Source organism: Hippopotamus amphibius, chromosome 16 (genome assembly GCF_030028045.1).
Source record: "Hippopotamus amphibius kiboko isolate mHipAmp2 chromosome 16, mHipAmp2.hap2, whole genome shotgun sequence".
NCBI classification, from domain to species: domain Eukaryota; kingdom Metazoa; phylum Chordata; class Mammalia; order Artiodactyla; family Hippopotamidae; genus Hippopotamus; species Hippopotamus amphibius.
Genome location: NC_080201.1, coordinates 1,773,725 through 1,790,039, shown reverse-complemented (window position 1 = coordinate 1,790,039; position 16,315 = coordinate 1,773,725). Strand labels below are relative to the sequence as shown.

At 49.7% G+C, this 16,315-nt stretch overlaps 1 protein-coding gene across 9 annotated transcripts in view; it reads right to left on the bottom strand.

Moving 5' to 3' along the window:
* The window catches only part of KLHDC4 (kelch domain containing 4), a 64,486-nt gene that overhangs the window by 37,347 nt on the left and 10,824 nt on the right, over positions 1-16,315 (bottom strand). For all 9 annotated transcript variants that reach the window (XR_009049793.1, XR_009049794.1, XM_057713438.1 and 6 more), the window contains one exon: positions 13,529-13,665. Coding sequence is in view for 5 of the 9 variants with exons in the window: in XM_057713438.1 (XP_057569421.1) it covers positions 13,529-13,665 (137 nt within the window). In the remaining 4 variants the exon portion in view is untranslated. The remainder of the gene's footprint in view (positions 1-13,528; positions 13,666-16,315) is intronic.

The window sequence follows — 16,315 nt, the reverse complement described above, 5'->3', positions numbered from 1 at the left end:
AAGCAAAAAACACACTTTGAAGAGACAAGCATTAGAAACAGACACGGCAGGAATGTTGGAAGTATGAGACCGGGAATTTGAAACAACTATGATTAACACGCTAAGGGCTCAAGTAGACAGAGCAGGCAGTGTGCGAGGACAGATGGGCAGCATGAGCAGAGAGAGGGAAACCCTGAGGAAGAACTGAAAAGAAAGGCTAGAGATGAAAATCCCCGTGGCAGAAACGAAGGATGCCTCTGATGGGCTTGTAGTCAGCCTGGACACAGCTGAGGAAAGAATCTCTGAGCTAGAGGATATCTCAACAGAATCCCTGAAAACCAAAAGGCAAGGAGAAAAAGACCGGGGTGTGGGGTGGGGGGTGGCGAGGAGAACAGAATATCCAAGGGCTGAAGGACAACTACACAAGGTGTAATGTACGCATAACGGGACTATCAGGAGGAGGAGAAAGACAGAAAGGAACAGAAGACATACTTGAAACAACACTTATTGAGAATTTCCCCAAATTATACTGACACCAAACCAGAGACCCAGGAAGCTCAGAGACTGCCAAGCAGGATAAATGCCAAAACTACACCTCGGTATACCATTTTCAAATACAGAAAATCAAAGACAAAGAAAATATCCTGGAAGAAACCAAGGGACAAAACACCTCACCTACAGAGGAACACAGATAAGGATTGCGTCCAGCTCCTCCCGAGAATCCACACCAGCAGGAAGAGAGTGGAAACATTTAAAGGGCCGAGTGAAAACCCACTCACCTAGAACTCTGTACTCCAGGAAAGTGTCCTTCAAAAGTGAAGGAGAAATAAAGCCTTTATGAGACAAAAATTGAGAGAATTTGTTGCCAGCAGACCTTCCTTTCAAGAAATGTTTAAGGACGTTCTTTAGAGAAAAGGAAAACAATATAGGTCAGAAACCTGGATCTACATAAAGAAAGGAAGAGCATCGAAGAAGGAACAAGTGAAAGTAGAATGAAAACTTTCATTTTTCTTATTCTTAATTGATCAAACAGCTAACAGTTTGTTTAAAGTAATAATAACAATAATGTATTCAGTTACATTTGCTTCTGTGTGTATATATGTGTATACATGTATATGCGTGTAAGGAATATATTTTTGTGTGTGTACATATACTCACATACGTGTACATATAAGTGGAATGAATGACACAGTGATATGAGGGATGGGAAAAAGAAATTAGGATTATCTTGTTCTCACAAGGTACTCACACCACCTGTGAAGTGGTATAGTGTGATTTGAAAGTGGGCTTGAATTAGTTATAAATGTATATTGCAAACTCTAGGGGAACCACTTAAAAAAAGTAAAAAAAGAAGTATAACTGATATGCTAAGAAAGGAGAGAAAATGGAATCATATAAAATGCTCAATTAAAATGACAAAAGGCAAAACAAAAAACAAAAGAGTGGAGGATAAAAACAGGAACAAAGAACAAGGGCAACACACAGAAAACTATAACCATGGTAGATACTATATCAGTAATTACTTTGAATGTCAATGATTTAAATGCACCAATTAAAACACAGACTGTCAGAGTGGATCAAGACACAAGACCCAATTACATGTTATCTACAAGAAACCCACCGTAAATATAAAGACATATGGATTAAAAGTACATGGATGAAGAAAGATATACCATGCTAACAATAATCAAAGGAAAGTAAGAGTAGCTGTATTAATTTCAGACAGAGCAGACTTCAAAGCAAGGAAAGTTACCAGGGATAAAAGGGGACTACATAATGATAAAGGAGTCAATTCTAAGAACACCTAACAATTTTTAACAGGTATGCACCAGCAACAGAGTATCAAACTATGTGAGCCAAAACTAACAGAACTGCAAGGAAAACCAGAAGATCCATTATCATTGCTAGAGAATTCAATGCCCCCTCTCAACAACGGACAGACAAGATACAGCAAGCAGGAATCAGTAAGGATATGGTTGAACTCAACACCACCATCAATCAAGGGGATGTAACTGACATCTACTGACTACTTCACCAGCAACAGCAGAACACACATTTTTCTCAAGCTCACAGAGAACCTTCACCAAGTCAGACCACATTCTGGGCCATAAAACACATTGTAACAACTTTAAAAGTATAGAAATCATACAATGTCTACTCTTAGACCACAAGAGAATTAAACTAGAAATCAGTAACAAAAAAAAGTAACTGATGGAAGATGCCTTAGAGGACTGGGATGGGGCGGGGGGGGGGGGGGGGGGGGGGGGCGGGGGTTGAGGGAGGGAGGGAATATGTGTATAAAAACAATGATTGAACTTGGTGTACCCCCCTCCCCCCCAAAATTAAACAAACAAACAAACAAAAACAGATGATTGAACTTGGTGGACCCTCCAAAAATAATAAATAAATAAATTAAATTAAAAAAAAAAAAAGTAACTGGAGGGACTTCCCTGGTGGTCCAGTGGTTAAAGTGCTCATCTTGCAATGCAGGGGATGCTGATTTGATTCCTGATCAGGGAACTAAGATTCCACGTGCCACGGGGCGTGTCACAACCACTGAGCCTGCACATCACAAACAGAGAGCCTGCGTGTCGCAACTAATGAGCCCACGTGCCATTACTAGAGAGAAGCCCACCACAATGAAAGATCCCTCAAGCCACAACTAAGACCCAACTAAAAAATAAATAAATGAATATTTAAGAAAAAAAAAAAAAAAGACAAAAAAACACTGTTAAAAGGAAAAACTAGGACTTCCCTGGTGGCACAGTGGTTGAGAATCCACCTGCCAATTCAAGGGACATGGGTACGATCCCTGCTCCAGAAAGATTCCACATGCAGCGGGGCAACAAGCCCATGCACCACAACTAATTAGCCTGCGCTCTAAAGCCCAAGTGCCACAACTATTGAGCCCATGTGCCACAACTACTGAAGCCCACGTGCCTAGGGCCCGTGCCACCGCAATGAGAAGCCTGCGCACTGCAGTGAAGAGGAGTCCCTGCTCTCTGCAACTAGAGAAAGCCTACTCACAGCAACAAAGACCCAATGCAACCTAAAAATAAATAAATTTATTAAAAAAACAAAAAGCAAAACAAAAAAAACTTTGAAAAAAAAAAAGAAAAAGAAAAACTAACTGGAAAATCCCCCAAAAGGCAGAAATTAAACAACACACCTCTAAATAACACATGGGTCAAAAAAGAATTATCAAAGGAAATTTTTAAATATTTTAAGTCAGAAGAAAATGAAAATACAACTTACCAAAATTTGTGTGATGCACCAAAAATAGTGCTTAAAAGGAAACTTGTAGGTTTAAATACACATATTACAAAGAAGATCTAAAATCAATAACCTAAGTTTCCACCTTAGGAAACTAGAGAAAGAAGAGGAAATTAAACCCAAAGTAAGCAGAAGAAGGGGGAAAAAAAAAAAGAATAAGAGCAAAAATTAATGAAATTGAAAACAGGAAATGAACAGAGAAAAATTAACAAAACCAAAAGCTGGTTCTTTGAAAAGATTGATAAAATCAATAAATCTCTAGCCAAGCTAAGAAAAAGAGACAGGATGCAAAGTACTAACATCAGAAATGAAAACAGGGACCGCACTACAGATCACATGAAAATTAAAATGAAAATAAAGGAATAACATGAACAACTCCATGTGCACAAACTTGACAGCCTACATGAAATGGACCTCCTTGAAACAATGCGTCAAAACCCACACAGGAGGGCTCCCTAGGTGGCGCAGTGGTTAAGAATCCGCCTGCCAATGCAGAGGTCACGGGTTCGATCCCAGCTCCAGGAAGATCCCACATGCCACGGAGCAACTAAGGCCGTGTGCCAAAAAAAAAAAAAAAAAAACCCACACAGGAAATAAACAATCTGAATAGACCTATATCTATTAAGTAAATTTAACCAATTAAGAAATTGTACCAATCCTTTACAATTTCTCTGAGGATAGCTTCTATCCTCTAACCAGCACTACCCTAATACCAAAACCAAACATATATTATAAGAAAACTACACGCCAATATCTCTTGTGAACATAGGTGCAAAAGTCCTCGACAAAATATTAGCAAATTGAATCCAAAAACGTATAAAAAGAAGTATACACTGTGACCATGTGGGATTTATCCCAGGCATGCAAGGCTGGTTCAAGGTTGGAAAATCAATATAATCCATCACATTTGGCAGACTGAAAAAGAATCATCACATGATCATATCAGTAGATGAAAAAAAGCATTTGACAAAATCTAATACCCATTCATGATAAAAACTTTCAGTAAACTTGGAATAAAGGGGAACTTTTCCAACTTGATAAAGATCTACCAAAAAATTACAGCTAAAATCATACTTAAGGATGAGAAACTTGAAGCTTTCCCACTAACAGCAGGTACAAGGTAAGGATGTTCTCTCTCACCACTCTTTTTCAACTTCGTATTGGAAGTTCTTGCTAATGCAGTAAGGCAAGAAAAGGAAATAAAATGTATACATATCGGGAAGAAAGATAAAAACAGTCTGTGTTCACAAATGACATGATCATCTATGTGGAAAATCTTTAAGAACTGACAGGAAAACTTCTGGAATTAGTAAGCAATTATAGCAAGGTTGTAGGCAACAAAGTTAATATGCAAAAGTCAACTGCTTTCCTATAAACCAGCAATGAACAAGTGAAATTTGAAATTAAAAGCAGTATTGTTTACATTAGCACTACAACATGAAATACTTAGGTGTAAGTCTAATAAAATATGTATAAACTCTATATGGGGAAAACTGTAAAACCCTGACGAACACAATCAAAGAAGAACTAAATAACTGGAGGCACCTTCCACGATCATGGGTAAGAAGACTCAGTACCATCCAAGTGCCGGTACCTCCCACCTGGATCTGCAGATTTAACAGGCCCAACCAAAAGCTCAGGAAATTATTTCATGGATATCAACATACAGATTCTAAAGTTTATATGGAAAAGCAAAAGACCAGAATAGTCAACAAATATTGAAGGTGAAGAACAAAGTTGGAGGACTGATGCTACCGGACTTCGAGACTTACTATAAAGCTACAGTAATCAAGGGTGTGGTGTTGGTGAAAGAATAAACAAGTAGACCAATGGAACAGAATAGACAGCCCAAAAATAGGTTTCCATAAATACAGTCAAGTGATCTCTGACAAAAGAGCAAAGGCAATACCAAGGAGCAAAGACAGCCTCTTCAACCAATGGCGCTAGAACAACTGGACATCCACATGTGAAAGAAGCAACCTGGACACACGCCTTTCGCCAAAAAAAAAAAACTCAAAATGGATCACAGGCCTACATGTAAAACAACTGATAGACAAGACGGACTTTATTAAATTTTAAAACTTCTGCTCTGCAAAAGACAGTATCAAGAGAATCAGAGGTCACGGTCTCAGAGAAAATATTTGCAAAAAACACATCTGAGAAAGGACTGTTATCCAAAGTATACAAATAACTCTTAAAACTCAACAGTAAGGAAACAAACGACCCGACCTAAAAAGCGCTGGCGCGGCCCCCAGACACACTCACCAGGCACCGCTGCTCATCTCGCTCTGGCCTGGTGTCTCCATCTGGCTCTCCCACCCACAGAATCCAGGTTGCAAAGGATGTTACAACCTGAGCCCCCCAGGCCAGTACTTCTCTACAGAAGGCATTATTCTCCATTTATTTCCACTTATTGCTACACAGCTTTCCCCCAAACCAGATGGCCTAAAAAATACAACACAAAGACTCTCAAAATGAAAGAGAAGCTCGAGCTGCCAACCCAGTGTCTCCCCACGAGCAAGTCTCAGCTGAACATTACGTCACACATGAAATAAGGCCTTCCCTTATTCCAATCTAGAACAAATTCATTCTTCTCACCTTTCTTCAAATGCTTGATCACGCTGGTCTCTCTCCTAACACCCTTAGCTTTCACTTTCAATGGTACTCATCAAACCGACCATGGTACTCGTCCGTGGAAAGTCAACCAAAAATCACCAGTTCCTATTCCTGAAGACTAGATCCTGCTAATCTGATCTTTAAGCATCAGTCTTGGCGTGGCCTCACCATATGTAGACGACCACCGGGATTTCAACTTATTAAATCCTTCTCTTCTACCAGCAAGAGCAGCTTCTTTAAATGCTACATTTACATGCAACCTACAAGAAAAACTTATCCCAATGCAATGCCATCTTGTTAGATGTGGTCCACAAAGGTAATTTTGGATGCTGAATTTGCCCACCAATTTATTTGCTTTTCCTCCTGGCTTCTTATCACCCACAGATCTAGTAAGCATGTTTTCCTACTCAAATCTGTGATAAAAATACTAGGACAGGCAAGGTTCAGAAGGAGGGTGTGTGCCACGCCATGACATCACCCCCAGTTTCACGCCATCACTGGGCGCAGCCCCTGCCTGTGCCCTCCGCACGGTGAGAGCAGGGCTCTCCTCGGAGCTGGCCCCTCCACAGGCTGAACCTGCTGGCAGGACACCTCCCTGCCCCTGTACTGGGTGCCCAGGAGACAACCATGCTGCACTGCCGCACAGCAGAGAAGGCGAGGGAGAACGCCACCATGCTGGGCAAGCAGCAAATCCCCCTTCTGAGAAAGGCTGTTACAATACTTTACAAGCACAACCTGGGGAACAGGTTTTCATTCAAAAACTAGTAGGTTCGCTTCCAGTTCTACTTCAAAAAAAGCTACACAGGACGACCCAAGTGCTCCCAGTGTTACTCTAGTAACAGAGAACGTGAAGTCCCGGTGACCCCTGGAAACAGTGCCAGCAAGCCAAGCCGTCTCGAGATGACTCCCCGAGCCGAGACGGCCAGGTCGGGGCCTCCTGCGGACTCCTGCCCACGAATCTGCCGGGTGTCTTGTCCTCTGGTGAGCCAGACGTGAAGGACTCAATTAACTTTCTGTGGCAGCAGCCAAGTACCACTGTGTTTTGTAACCAAAACGGGAAATTTTTTCTATAAAAAGACTCCACATACCCCTTTAGAAAAATAAAGCCACCCAAAAAAGCCTATTTATATCTGAATCTCCAAGAGGCACTTTTCAACTGCAGTCACTCCTAAATATGGAGTCTTAAACCATTAACACGTCCTACTCGGCCAGATCTGTAAGCGGCACAAAGATGCACATGTGCTGCTGTGGGAGAGCGCACCCTCAGTGCGTCTGAGCTGCGTGCAGAGCAGCGCTCCAGCAGGGCACGCTGCCACCCAGCATCCCCCAGGCCCTTCTAATCCGCCGCCGTGGGGACACTTACAGAAAACGCACGCACCTCAAACACCTCCACGGGCTTTGGGGACAAACAGTGTTAAGCGCTCAGTGTGCAAATGCATCCCTGAGTTGCTTTAAACTTTACACCTTACAAAAGATACGCCACAGCACCATGCTGTTCCCGAGACATCTACTGAGCAAAGGAAACATTCCTCCCGCGAGCCCAGAGGTCCAAGGCCACACAGGCCGGCCTGCCAGGAATTCAGTCTAGCGGCCCATCCTCAAAAAAGGAAAGGGCCATCCTCCAAGAATGGCTCCAAAGTGGCCAGAGCAGGAAACATGGGCAAGAGCACGTCCCCCTTCATCAAGCAGGGCGCCGTTGACATTAGGCCCCACCTTTCCAGGTACCGCTAAACAACAAATTTTGGGCTAAGTATTTAATCACATTGCACAGAAGAATTAGTAGCAGTTTCTAGAATCCAGGCAGCCTATCAAACTGTGTCCTTTTATTTTAACTATTAGCAATGAAACCACCATCTGCAGAGTGTTCACACGATAACACAACTGCCACCGTGGAGTCTGTGCTCTGAGAGACGGAGCAGGCGGGCAAATACCGAGTCCTGCCTTCAGCGCGGACTGCCCTCGGACTCACACAGGCGCACATGCACTTAACACAGCCCACTCTCCTCCCCCACCTCCTGGAGGAGATGTGGCTGGGGACAGGCAGAGAGACTGTGCATGGTATAAAAATAAAAACATGTTTAGTAGACAATCTCTGTTGCCAAATCAGGCTTTTTTTCATATATATATATATATATATATCTCAGATCAGTTGTGCAAGCACCTCCCACCGAAGACAGAGACTGAAGGGTATCTCAAAACATCTGCTAAAGTTGGTCATACTTGTCCAGCGTAGATCAGGAGGCTGTGCTGATTAAGCGTCAGTCTTCTTGACCGCAGTAACACTACGACCTTTCCTCTCATTTCCACACAGTTATGATGTCGGTTAGATGTTGCCAGAATGCAGAACGTGCATAAAGGAAGACAACAAAGACCCCTGAGGGCCGGCTCACTGCAAACGCGCTACAGAAACACAAGAAGGGCAAAAATGAAGGGCACGGCGGACGCCTGGGAATCACCTGCCCTTCCACGAGAAGAACCTGCTGAAAAGCCAACAAAGGGACTACGTACACCAGATACGGATCTAACTCTGCCTCTGTCGGCCTTTACTGTCAGGGAACCTCTCCTTGCTCGCAGTCTCCCCACACGTAAACCTCCCTCTATGGGAACGAAAAAAGTTTCCTAGAAAATGAGCGCAGGGAATTCCCTGGTTAGGACCCGGTGCTTTCACTGCCGAGGGCATGGGTTCAATCCCTGGTGGGGTAACCAAGATCCCGCAAGCCGTGCGATGTGGCAACAAAGAATGCAGAGTGCTGGGCCCAGTCCTGGGAACTGACTACACTTCATCCACAGTGAATCCTTCCTGCACTTTTCCCATGACTTGAGCCCACACCCATGTGGACGCCCCAGGCTCAGTCATCTTCCCCAGAAACAGCAAAAGCAGCCTTCACTGTGGCTGAAGCTCCTTCCCTTTTCTTCTAGGTCAGTAAGAAAAAATTACAGAGGAGAACCTGCCAGCACTGCCCTCTCCCAACAGTGGCCATTATGTCCGCGTATTGATAACCGAGCCCAGTGACCAGCGGCAGCAGCTCCAAGTCAGAGCCCCGCGCGCTGTAAACCAGCCCCGGGATCCACAGCCCGACTGGCCGTAATCCGTCTGCCTGCTTCTCCCTGGTGGTGCGGGGCCTCGTCAATGACGCCTGCAAAGCCCTGCCAAACAACAGCAGGGGGACGTTCTCGTTTTAGCATAAGTAGTAAATTACAAAAGCAGCGCCCACACTATTTTTAATTGTTAAGGATCTAAGAGGCATTTTTCATGAGTTCTCTTACTTCTGAAAGGGCAGCAGGCATTTTCACAGTAGTGAACAGTGCTCAAAATAAGCATGAGACCCGTCAATAGGCAAGGCCTCCAACTGTGACCCAGGGCGGCCGGATCAAGGTCGCTGAGGAGGGTGGGGAGGGGTTATTGTCAAATGCAGATTCCTGAGCTCCATCTTAAGGCAGCTCTGAATCAGGAGGGCAAGAACATGCATTTTTAGAGCTCCCCAGGTGCTGGTCAGTGAACAAAAGCCTAAGAATTGCCAACAGAGGCATCCTCTCAGCTCTGAGCATCTCCCCTGGCTGACGAGTCTCCCAGCCACTCCACCAGCGTCTCCTGCTACGAAACCTCGGGAGTTCTTTAAGGCACCCCTTCCTAAGAGCAGATACGGTGGCCGCCCTGCGGTAGCGTGTGCTACACTGTGAAGGGATGATGGACCCTGAGAACAAGGACGAACCGCCCCAGACAAGACGGCTGTGCACTGCGGAGAGCTGTGCTGGCAGTGCCCGGGGAGAAACTCAGACCCAGGGAGGAGGCTCCAGGAACTGCCCTCTGACTTTGAAACTCTACCTCTGGGCTGTTTTAAATGTTACTGAAGGAAAAAAATAAATTTAACTGGGGTTTCCTGGTGGCGCCATGGTTAAGAATCCGCCTGCCCGTGTAGGGGACATGGGTTCGATCCCTGGTCCAAGAAGATCCCACACGCTGCTGGACAACTAAGCCCGTGTGCCGCAACTATTGAGCCTGCGCTCTAGAGCCCTCGAACCACAACTACTGAAGCCTGTGCACCTAGAGCCTGTGCTCTGCAACAAGAGGCCACCGCAACGAGAAGCCCACACACTGCAAGGAAGAGTAGCCCCCAATCGCTACAACTAGAGAGAGCCCATGCATAGCAACGGACCCAGTGCAGCCAATAAGTAAAGAGACAAACAAACCTAAATGGGACTACCCTGGTGGCACAATGGATAAGACTCCGCACTCCCAGTGCAGGGGGCCCTGGTCCAGGAACCAGATCCCACATGCATGCTGCAACTGAGTCCACACGCCACAACTAAGGAGCCTGCCTGCCGCAACAAAGACCTAGCACAACCAAATAAATACAAAAACATTAAAAATGAAATGAAAGGAAATAAACCTCGCTAAGACTCCTAAGAGGCGAGAGTGCAATGCTGCTGACTGGGAGGGCTGAGGATTAGGAAGATGCTGATTCTCCCCACGTGCAATATACAAACTGCAGTCCAATCCAAATCCCACTGGAGTGTTTAAAAATAGAGCTTGAAAAACTCATCCTGAAGCTCTTATGAAAAAAATGAATGCATGACAAAGAAATTTTTTAAGTAAATGAGAATAACCTTCCTGCTATCAAAATAAACCATAGAGCTGTAGTGATTAAAATGCAGCGATACTAGAACAGGTGCAAACAGAAAATCAAGGAGTCAGAAGTAAACCCGGAAATATCCAGACCCTATGGGACTGTGTGCAAACGCACATGTGTGCGTGCCTGTGTGCATGCGTGTCTGTCTGCACACACACTTGGCATGTGCTGCTCTGCATCTTAGTTTTTATAAGCGCATTTTTGTACATGCTTTTTTGTACGCAATGAGAGGGAGTACTTCTTTAGGGCATACTCCTTAAAGAGAACCTGGGGTCGCAGGGCAGGCACATGCAACATGACGCTGGGACAACGGGTGCCGCCAACACTCCAGCCGGCAGGAACCCTGCTCCCCCAGCCCTCCCCGCCCGACAGCCCGACCTTCCGTGTGAGCCCCTCGCGGCTGCCTTCTCACGTCCGGCCGTGTTCCGCTGACCACTCTACAAAGTCTCTGGCTTCACGCTGTAAACCTGTCACTGCTTCCCCACCTTCCTGGTGACATCAGTCCCAATACAAAAACCTTAATATTTCCCACGGTCAGGCAGTCACTCTCTTGTGGCTTCTGGTGTGTGACTCACTCAGGGACCCTTCCCTGAGACGTGCCTGCCCCCTACACACGGCAGCTGCAGACCCTGTAGCAGCACGGAAGGCGCCACACAGGGCACAGCTTCCTCGCCCGTCTCACAGACCACACCGGGGCGGGGCGGGGGAGGGCTGCTGCCGAGGGCACGCTCACGGGGATGGAGGGAGCGACGTCCCCCCACAGTCTCTCTCACACACGGCTCCTGGCTTCTCACATCCCACCAGGAGCCTCGACAGAGGCAGCCTCACACACAAGTGGAGCCGCAGTAACTGAACTGTGACGAGCGGCAGAAACACAGCAGCTCAGCGGGTTGTTTAAAACCTCCCGGCCAACAGAGCAAAAGGCGAAGCCGGGGACAGGCCCTCCACCCGCTGACGTCCAGCCCCGCGGGGACCACAGGCTCTGGTAAAGCGCACCGCCACGCCCTGGCCACTGACGCGAACAGCTCGCGCAGCTCTGCCCGGCTGCTCACCTCCCCACAGAGAACCAGAGACCAGGGCCCAGAAGGCAGGCTTGAAGAAAAGACGCTTTAGGCAAAAAAAACCCAAAAAAGCTCCTAACCCTTTCCCTGCCACACCACTCTCTCCAGGCTAGAGCAGACGGGCTGAGGAAGACAGCTCAGTCTGTCTCTGCGCCTTCACGTTAGCGCTTAGTAGGCTCCACAATATACCTTTAGGAATTCTCCCTCTTCCATTACAATCAGCCAAGAAGTAATGAGAGACCCGCTCACCACGAACAGCTCCTGACCAAGGCCCCGAATGCCGTGCAAGCGGAAGGGAGCGGACAGCACCGGGACGCAGCTCGGGCCACGCACGAGGCGGGGCTGGGGACAGCGGCCACGGCGCACGCTGCAAAGGACAGTGACCGCGCGTCTCTCGTGCCTCCCTGCTTCCTTGGAACGCACACCCGCAATACCTGTCACAGACGTGGAGAGGCCCGTGGGCCATGCGAGCGCACACGTCACGACACGGCCCGGCGGGTGCCGGCGGGACACCCCCCCACGCGCCGCTGCCGTCCGCGCCGGGCCCGCGGGAGCCGCGCTCACGGAGCCGCTCACATCCCTCGCCCAGACGTCACGGGCGGACGCTACCGGCGCTGAGACAGAGGCAGGGAGGGCGTCAAGAGCCCCCCGCCAGAAACGCGCGAACAAGCAGCACCGGGCTCCGGAGAGAACGGCCGAGGCCAAGTGAGAGACAGCAAAGAGCCCGAGCTCTGTGCCCAACGCTCTTCACGGTCAGGGGACGTGGCCAGGGCTCCACAGGTACACAGCGCAATCAGCCTCTAACGTGGAAACTCCCTAACTGTTCTGTCTTTCCCACAGCAAGCAAGAGGAGACGCAGGCGGCGCTCGGGGGGCGCACCAGGCTTCCCTGGGCCCGGCATCACCAGGACTGCTCTCGAGCGCTTCCCGGGCAGCTCTGCGGGCTCGGGCTATCTCTGCGCACCTTCCAACCGCTCCCTCAACCGACTCCCCACACTGTTAGCCCAACACTCCGGGCCAGCAGCCGGGCATTTGCGGGCTCCTGAAAGGTCCCTCAGTGGACCGCCGAGCACACCCTCCAGCAAGTGAGGCTCCCCTTGGATGTGAGTCCTGAGACCTGACAGCAGTCCTGCATCAACGCGGAATCCTGAGATACAGCCGCCTGCTCCATGGAAGCGGGGACCTGGCTGCTCCTTTAGCAGTAGAAGCTGGTGCCCAACTGGCACGGCCAGCACAGCCCTGGCAGCCGGGCGTGCGCCCCCACAAGGATAAAGCTACTGACTCCACTTTCAATCCATCATTCTACTAGGCTTCCTCTCGTACATAATTTATACGCAGATATACCGCCTGCCTCTCTAGAGTCAGGTGTGCAGCTCTGACCGCGGAGACTGCAGCGGTGCATGTGCAGTGGTGGATGTGACGACCACAGGCCATTGTCACGACAGAAGCAGGAATCAAGCACCAACGATGGCTGAGCCTGGTTTACTGAAAAGCCACGTAAAGCCTTCCCCGTCCTTCCTCTCACGAGCTCCACCACACTTACGTCAAACAGACCTCGCCAGACACCCCCTTTCCATGACACCACTCTCCCCCTGGCAGCAAGGAGAAATCAGAGCTGCCTCTGGGGGGACAGACAGACGGCCCAGGAGAACCACAGTAAAACACGATCCGTGTAGATGCTGATGAGAGGAAGACCGGGGAAACGAGCCCGGGCGCCGTGCTGGTCCCAGAGACCCCGGCAAGGCCTTCCACGAAGCCCGACATCAGGCAGCCGGCGCCAGGCTGGGCCACTCTGCAGAGGGGAAGCTCTTCCCTCACTCCGGTTACCAGCCAGAATGGTCTCCCGGGCGGGTCAACCTGCGCTCCTGGGAGCCCTGGAACTACCCTACATGAGCCAACCCTGTCACCAAGAATTCCAAACACTGGCACGGAACAAAAGCGGGCCCAGGGGTCACACCCGTCCCCTTACCTGACTTGCTCCCAGGTCTTGGTGGCCAAATGCAGGACCCAGAGGTCCTTGTAGTGGTAGAACTGCTCTCCGTCAGGAGAAGCAAACTCCCCGCCAAAGATCCACAGCTGTCCGCCGCCCTGGGGCACCACCACAGCCTGTGAAGAGAATGTGACACGTCAGGGCACAGCCACACAGCTCTCAGGTACCACTGGAGCCCTCCCCCAGAACTCCTCCCCCAGAACACCTGGTTCTGAGCCCCGACCTCGTCCTCAAATGCCCGCCCTGTCCGGGCCTCCTTGCAGCCTGCCCCCTCTGCGGTTCTGCGGAAGACCTGGCGCTCAGGCCACACGGGAGCCACGCAGGACCGCCCGGGCCACGGGCAGGCCAGGGGCCAGCGCAGCCCCCGCCCCCCACATCGGGGAGGGCACGGTCACAGAGACGGTCTCAACCTGGCTGGCATTATGGGCAGCTGACCCATCAACGGTGTGTGTGAGGGAAGAGACGTCACAGAAATGACCTCTGCGAGCACCCCGCGAACGTGGGGCTGCTGTCCCCTCAGTGCATGCTGGCGGGAGCAGACGCCGGGCCAGCCTGCCCTCAGAGTCACCAGCCCCGGGGCCCAGGCAGCAAAGGAGGCACCCAAGCACGGCCTTTACACCAAGGGGGTGCAGGACGGGGAACAGCCGAGGGACCGCCTGGCCAGGGGCTCACAGCAGTGCCCACGGCAGCAGGCACGGCGCGACCAGGGAGCAGGGGCAGGGGCCGCTGCGCCCCAGGTGCTCCAGAGCCGTCTGTGTGAACGCCTCCTGCCCCTGCAAACCTCCACAGACAAGCACACACTGGGCAGCCAGACGGGGGTTCCCAGGAGGGCCACCCCGGGCACCCTCCGCGCACCCCGGGGCTTCTACAGCAGTGCGGGCCCTGCACGTGAGCCTGATGCCACAGCACGGCAGCCCCGTCACCGATGCGGCCTCTGCCCTGGGCTAACTGGAGGGTCCTCGCGACAGAGGGGGACGCGGCCCCGCCCCACGTCCACCCAGTTTTGTGCGTCCTCCCAGCCATGACAGATCAAGAGACTCTAAAACCCCAGAAATTATAAAGAAACAAACCGACCGCTTCAGGTCTTTAAACCAGACATGAAGATTAGCTCAGGCCCAAACCTCACACATTTTTTTGAGTTTAATGACGTTTAGGGGGCACATTCATGCTATGTGACACAATGCAGTTTTGAAACGTCATTATAAAAGCTATTTAACGCCCAGGATGACACACAAATGACGCATCACGTGGGAAGAGCAGCACAGAGACTGTGCGCACACGCATGTACACACGTGCGCACACACACACGCAGCACGTGAGTCTGTACAGCCCTACTAACACGAAATATAGACACGGAGAGGTATGAATCACGTGTGCAGAGAAAAGGTGCAGAAATATAAACTAGCAGTTCTAGAAGAATAGACAATGGGCTTATTCTGCTTTTATTTCTTTTTTTGGTTTCTGCAATGAATATTTATTACTTACATAATCAGTTTTTAAAGCCATTATTAAAAAATGAAGTCAAACTCCAGGCAAGAGGGACTTCCTAGGCAGCGCAGTGGTTAAGAATCCACCTGCCAATGCAGGGGACACAGGTTCAAGCCCTGGTCTGGAAAGATCCCACATGCCGCAGAGCAACAAAATCCATGAGCCACAACTATTGAGCCCACGCGCCCAGAGCCCGTGAGCCACAACAAAAGAAGCCACCACAATGAGAAGCCCGCGCACTGCAACGAAGAGTAGCCCCCGCTCACTGCAACTAGAGAAAGCCTGCACACAGCAACACCCAATGCAGCCAACAAATTAATTAATTTAAAAAAAAACAAACCTCTGGGCAAGGAAAAAGACTGTGACCAGAGCTTGTCCTCTAGGTCCCATTACAGGTAGAACTCTGGGGACCACACAAGGGTGGGTTGATGGCCAGTGATCTGAGGTCTCTGTACCAACCTCCTCCTCAAAGACCGTAGCACCAAGAAGGAGCCAACACGCTACTCAAGACCATATGAGAACCATAAAGAGACGGGCATAAAACTTTCACTTCTGACCAGGCTCAGCACCCTGCACCACACCAGCCCTCCCACTATAGACAAGGAGAAAACTGGACAAACTTAGGAAGCACGACAGCCAGACGACACAACATGCAAGACCCAGATCCTGCGAGATGGTAAATGAGCTAGGTCAGCCCTCTGACCCCGCAGGCAGCTGTGCACCCTCGTGGCTCTGCTGAGCTGAGGAGACAGAGCCAGAATTTGGGGATGCTGAGGCCGCTGGAATCTGCAGGGCCGAGCACCTGGAAGTCTGGGCGGGCTCCCCTAGGGCCCGTGAACACGTGTGCCGAGTGAGACCCTGGAGGCTGGGCACAGGCTGGGCATCACCACTGTGAGGCTGAAAATCTGAAAACAACCTGAGCTCACAGGGAGCTCGGAGACAGACAAGTTCCAACCTGAATGAAAGGTGACTCTGACCCCAGGGCGCTCACTAGCGACCCCAGAGAGGCCCCACCCTAGGGCAAAGCCATCCCTAAGAAAGCCCGAGACTGAGCCACCCAGCAGAATGAAAACCCTCACTCGCTGAGAAGTGAACACAGATCCAGACGGTCGACAGGCAGCCCTCCAGCAGCGCCTTGCTGGGTGGCGTCACGTGCATGGCGCGAGGGGTCTGTGTGCCCCAAACACTCCCCATGTTGCTAACGCGAGCGACAGAGTGAAAACGCCATCTCCCTGCAAGCCAGGCGGACACTGCAGAAGGCAGCAGAATGACGGCAAC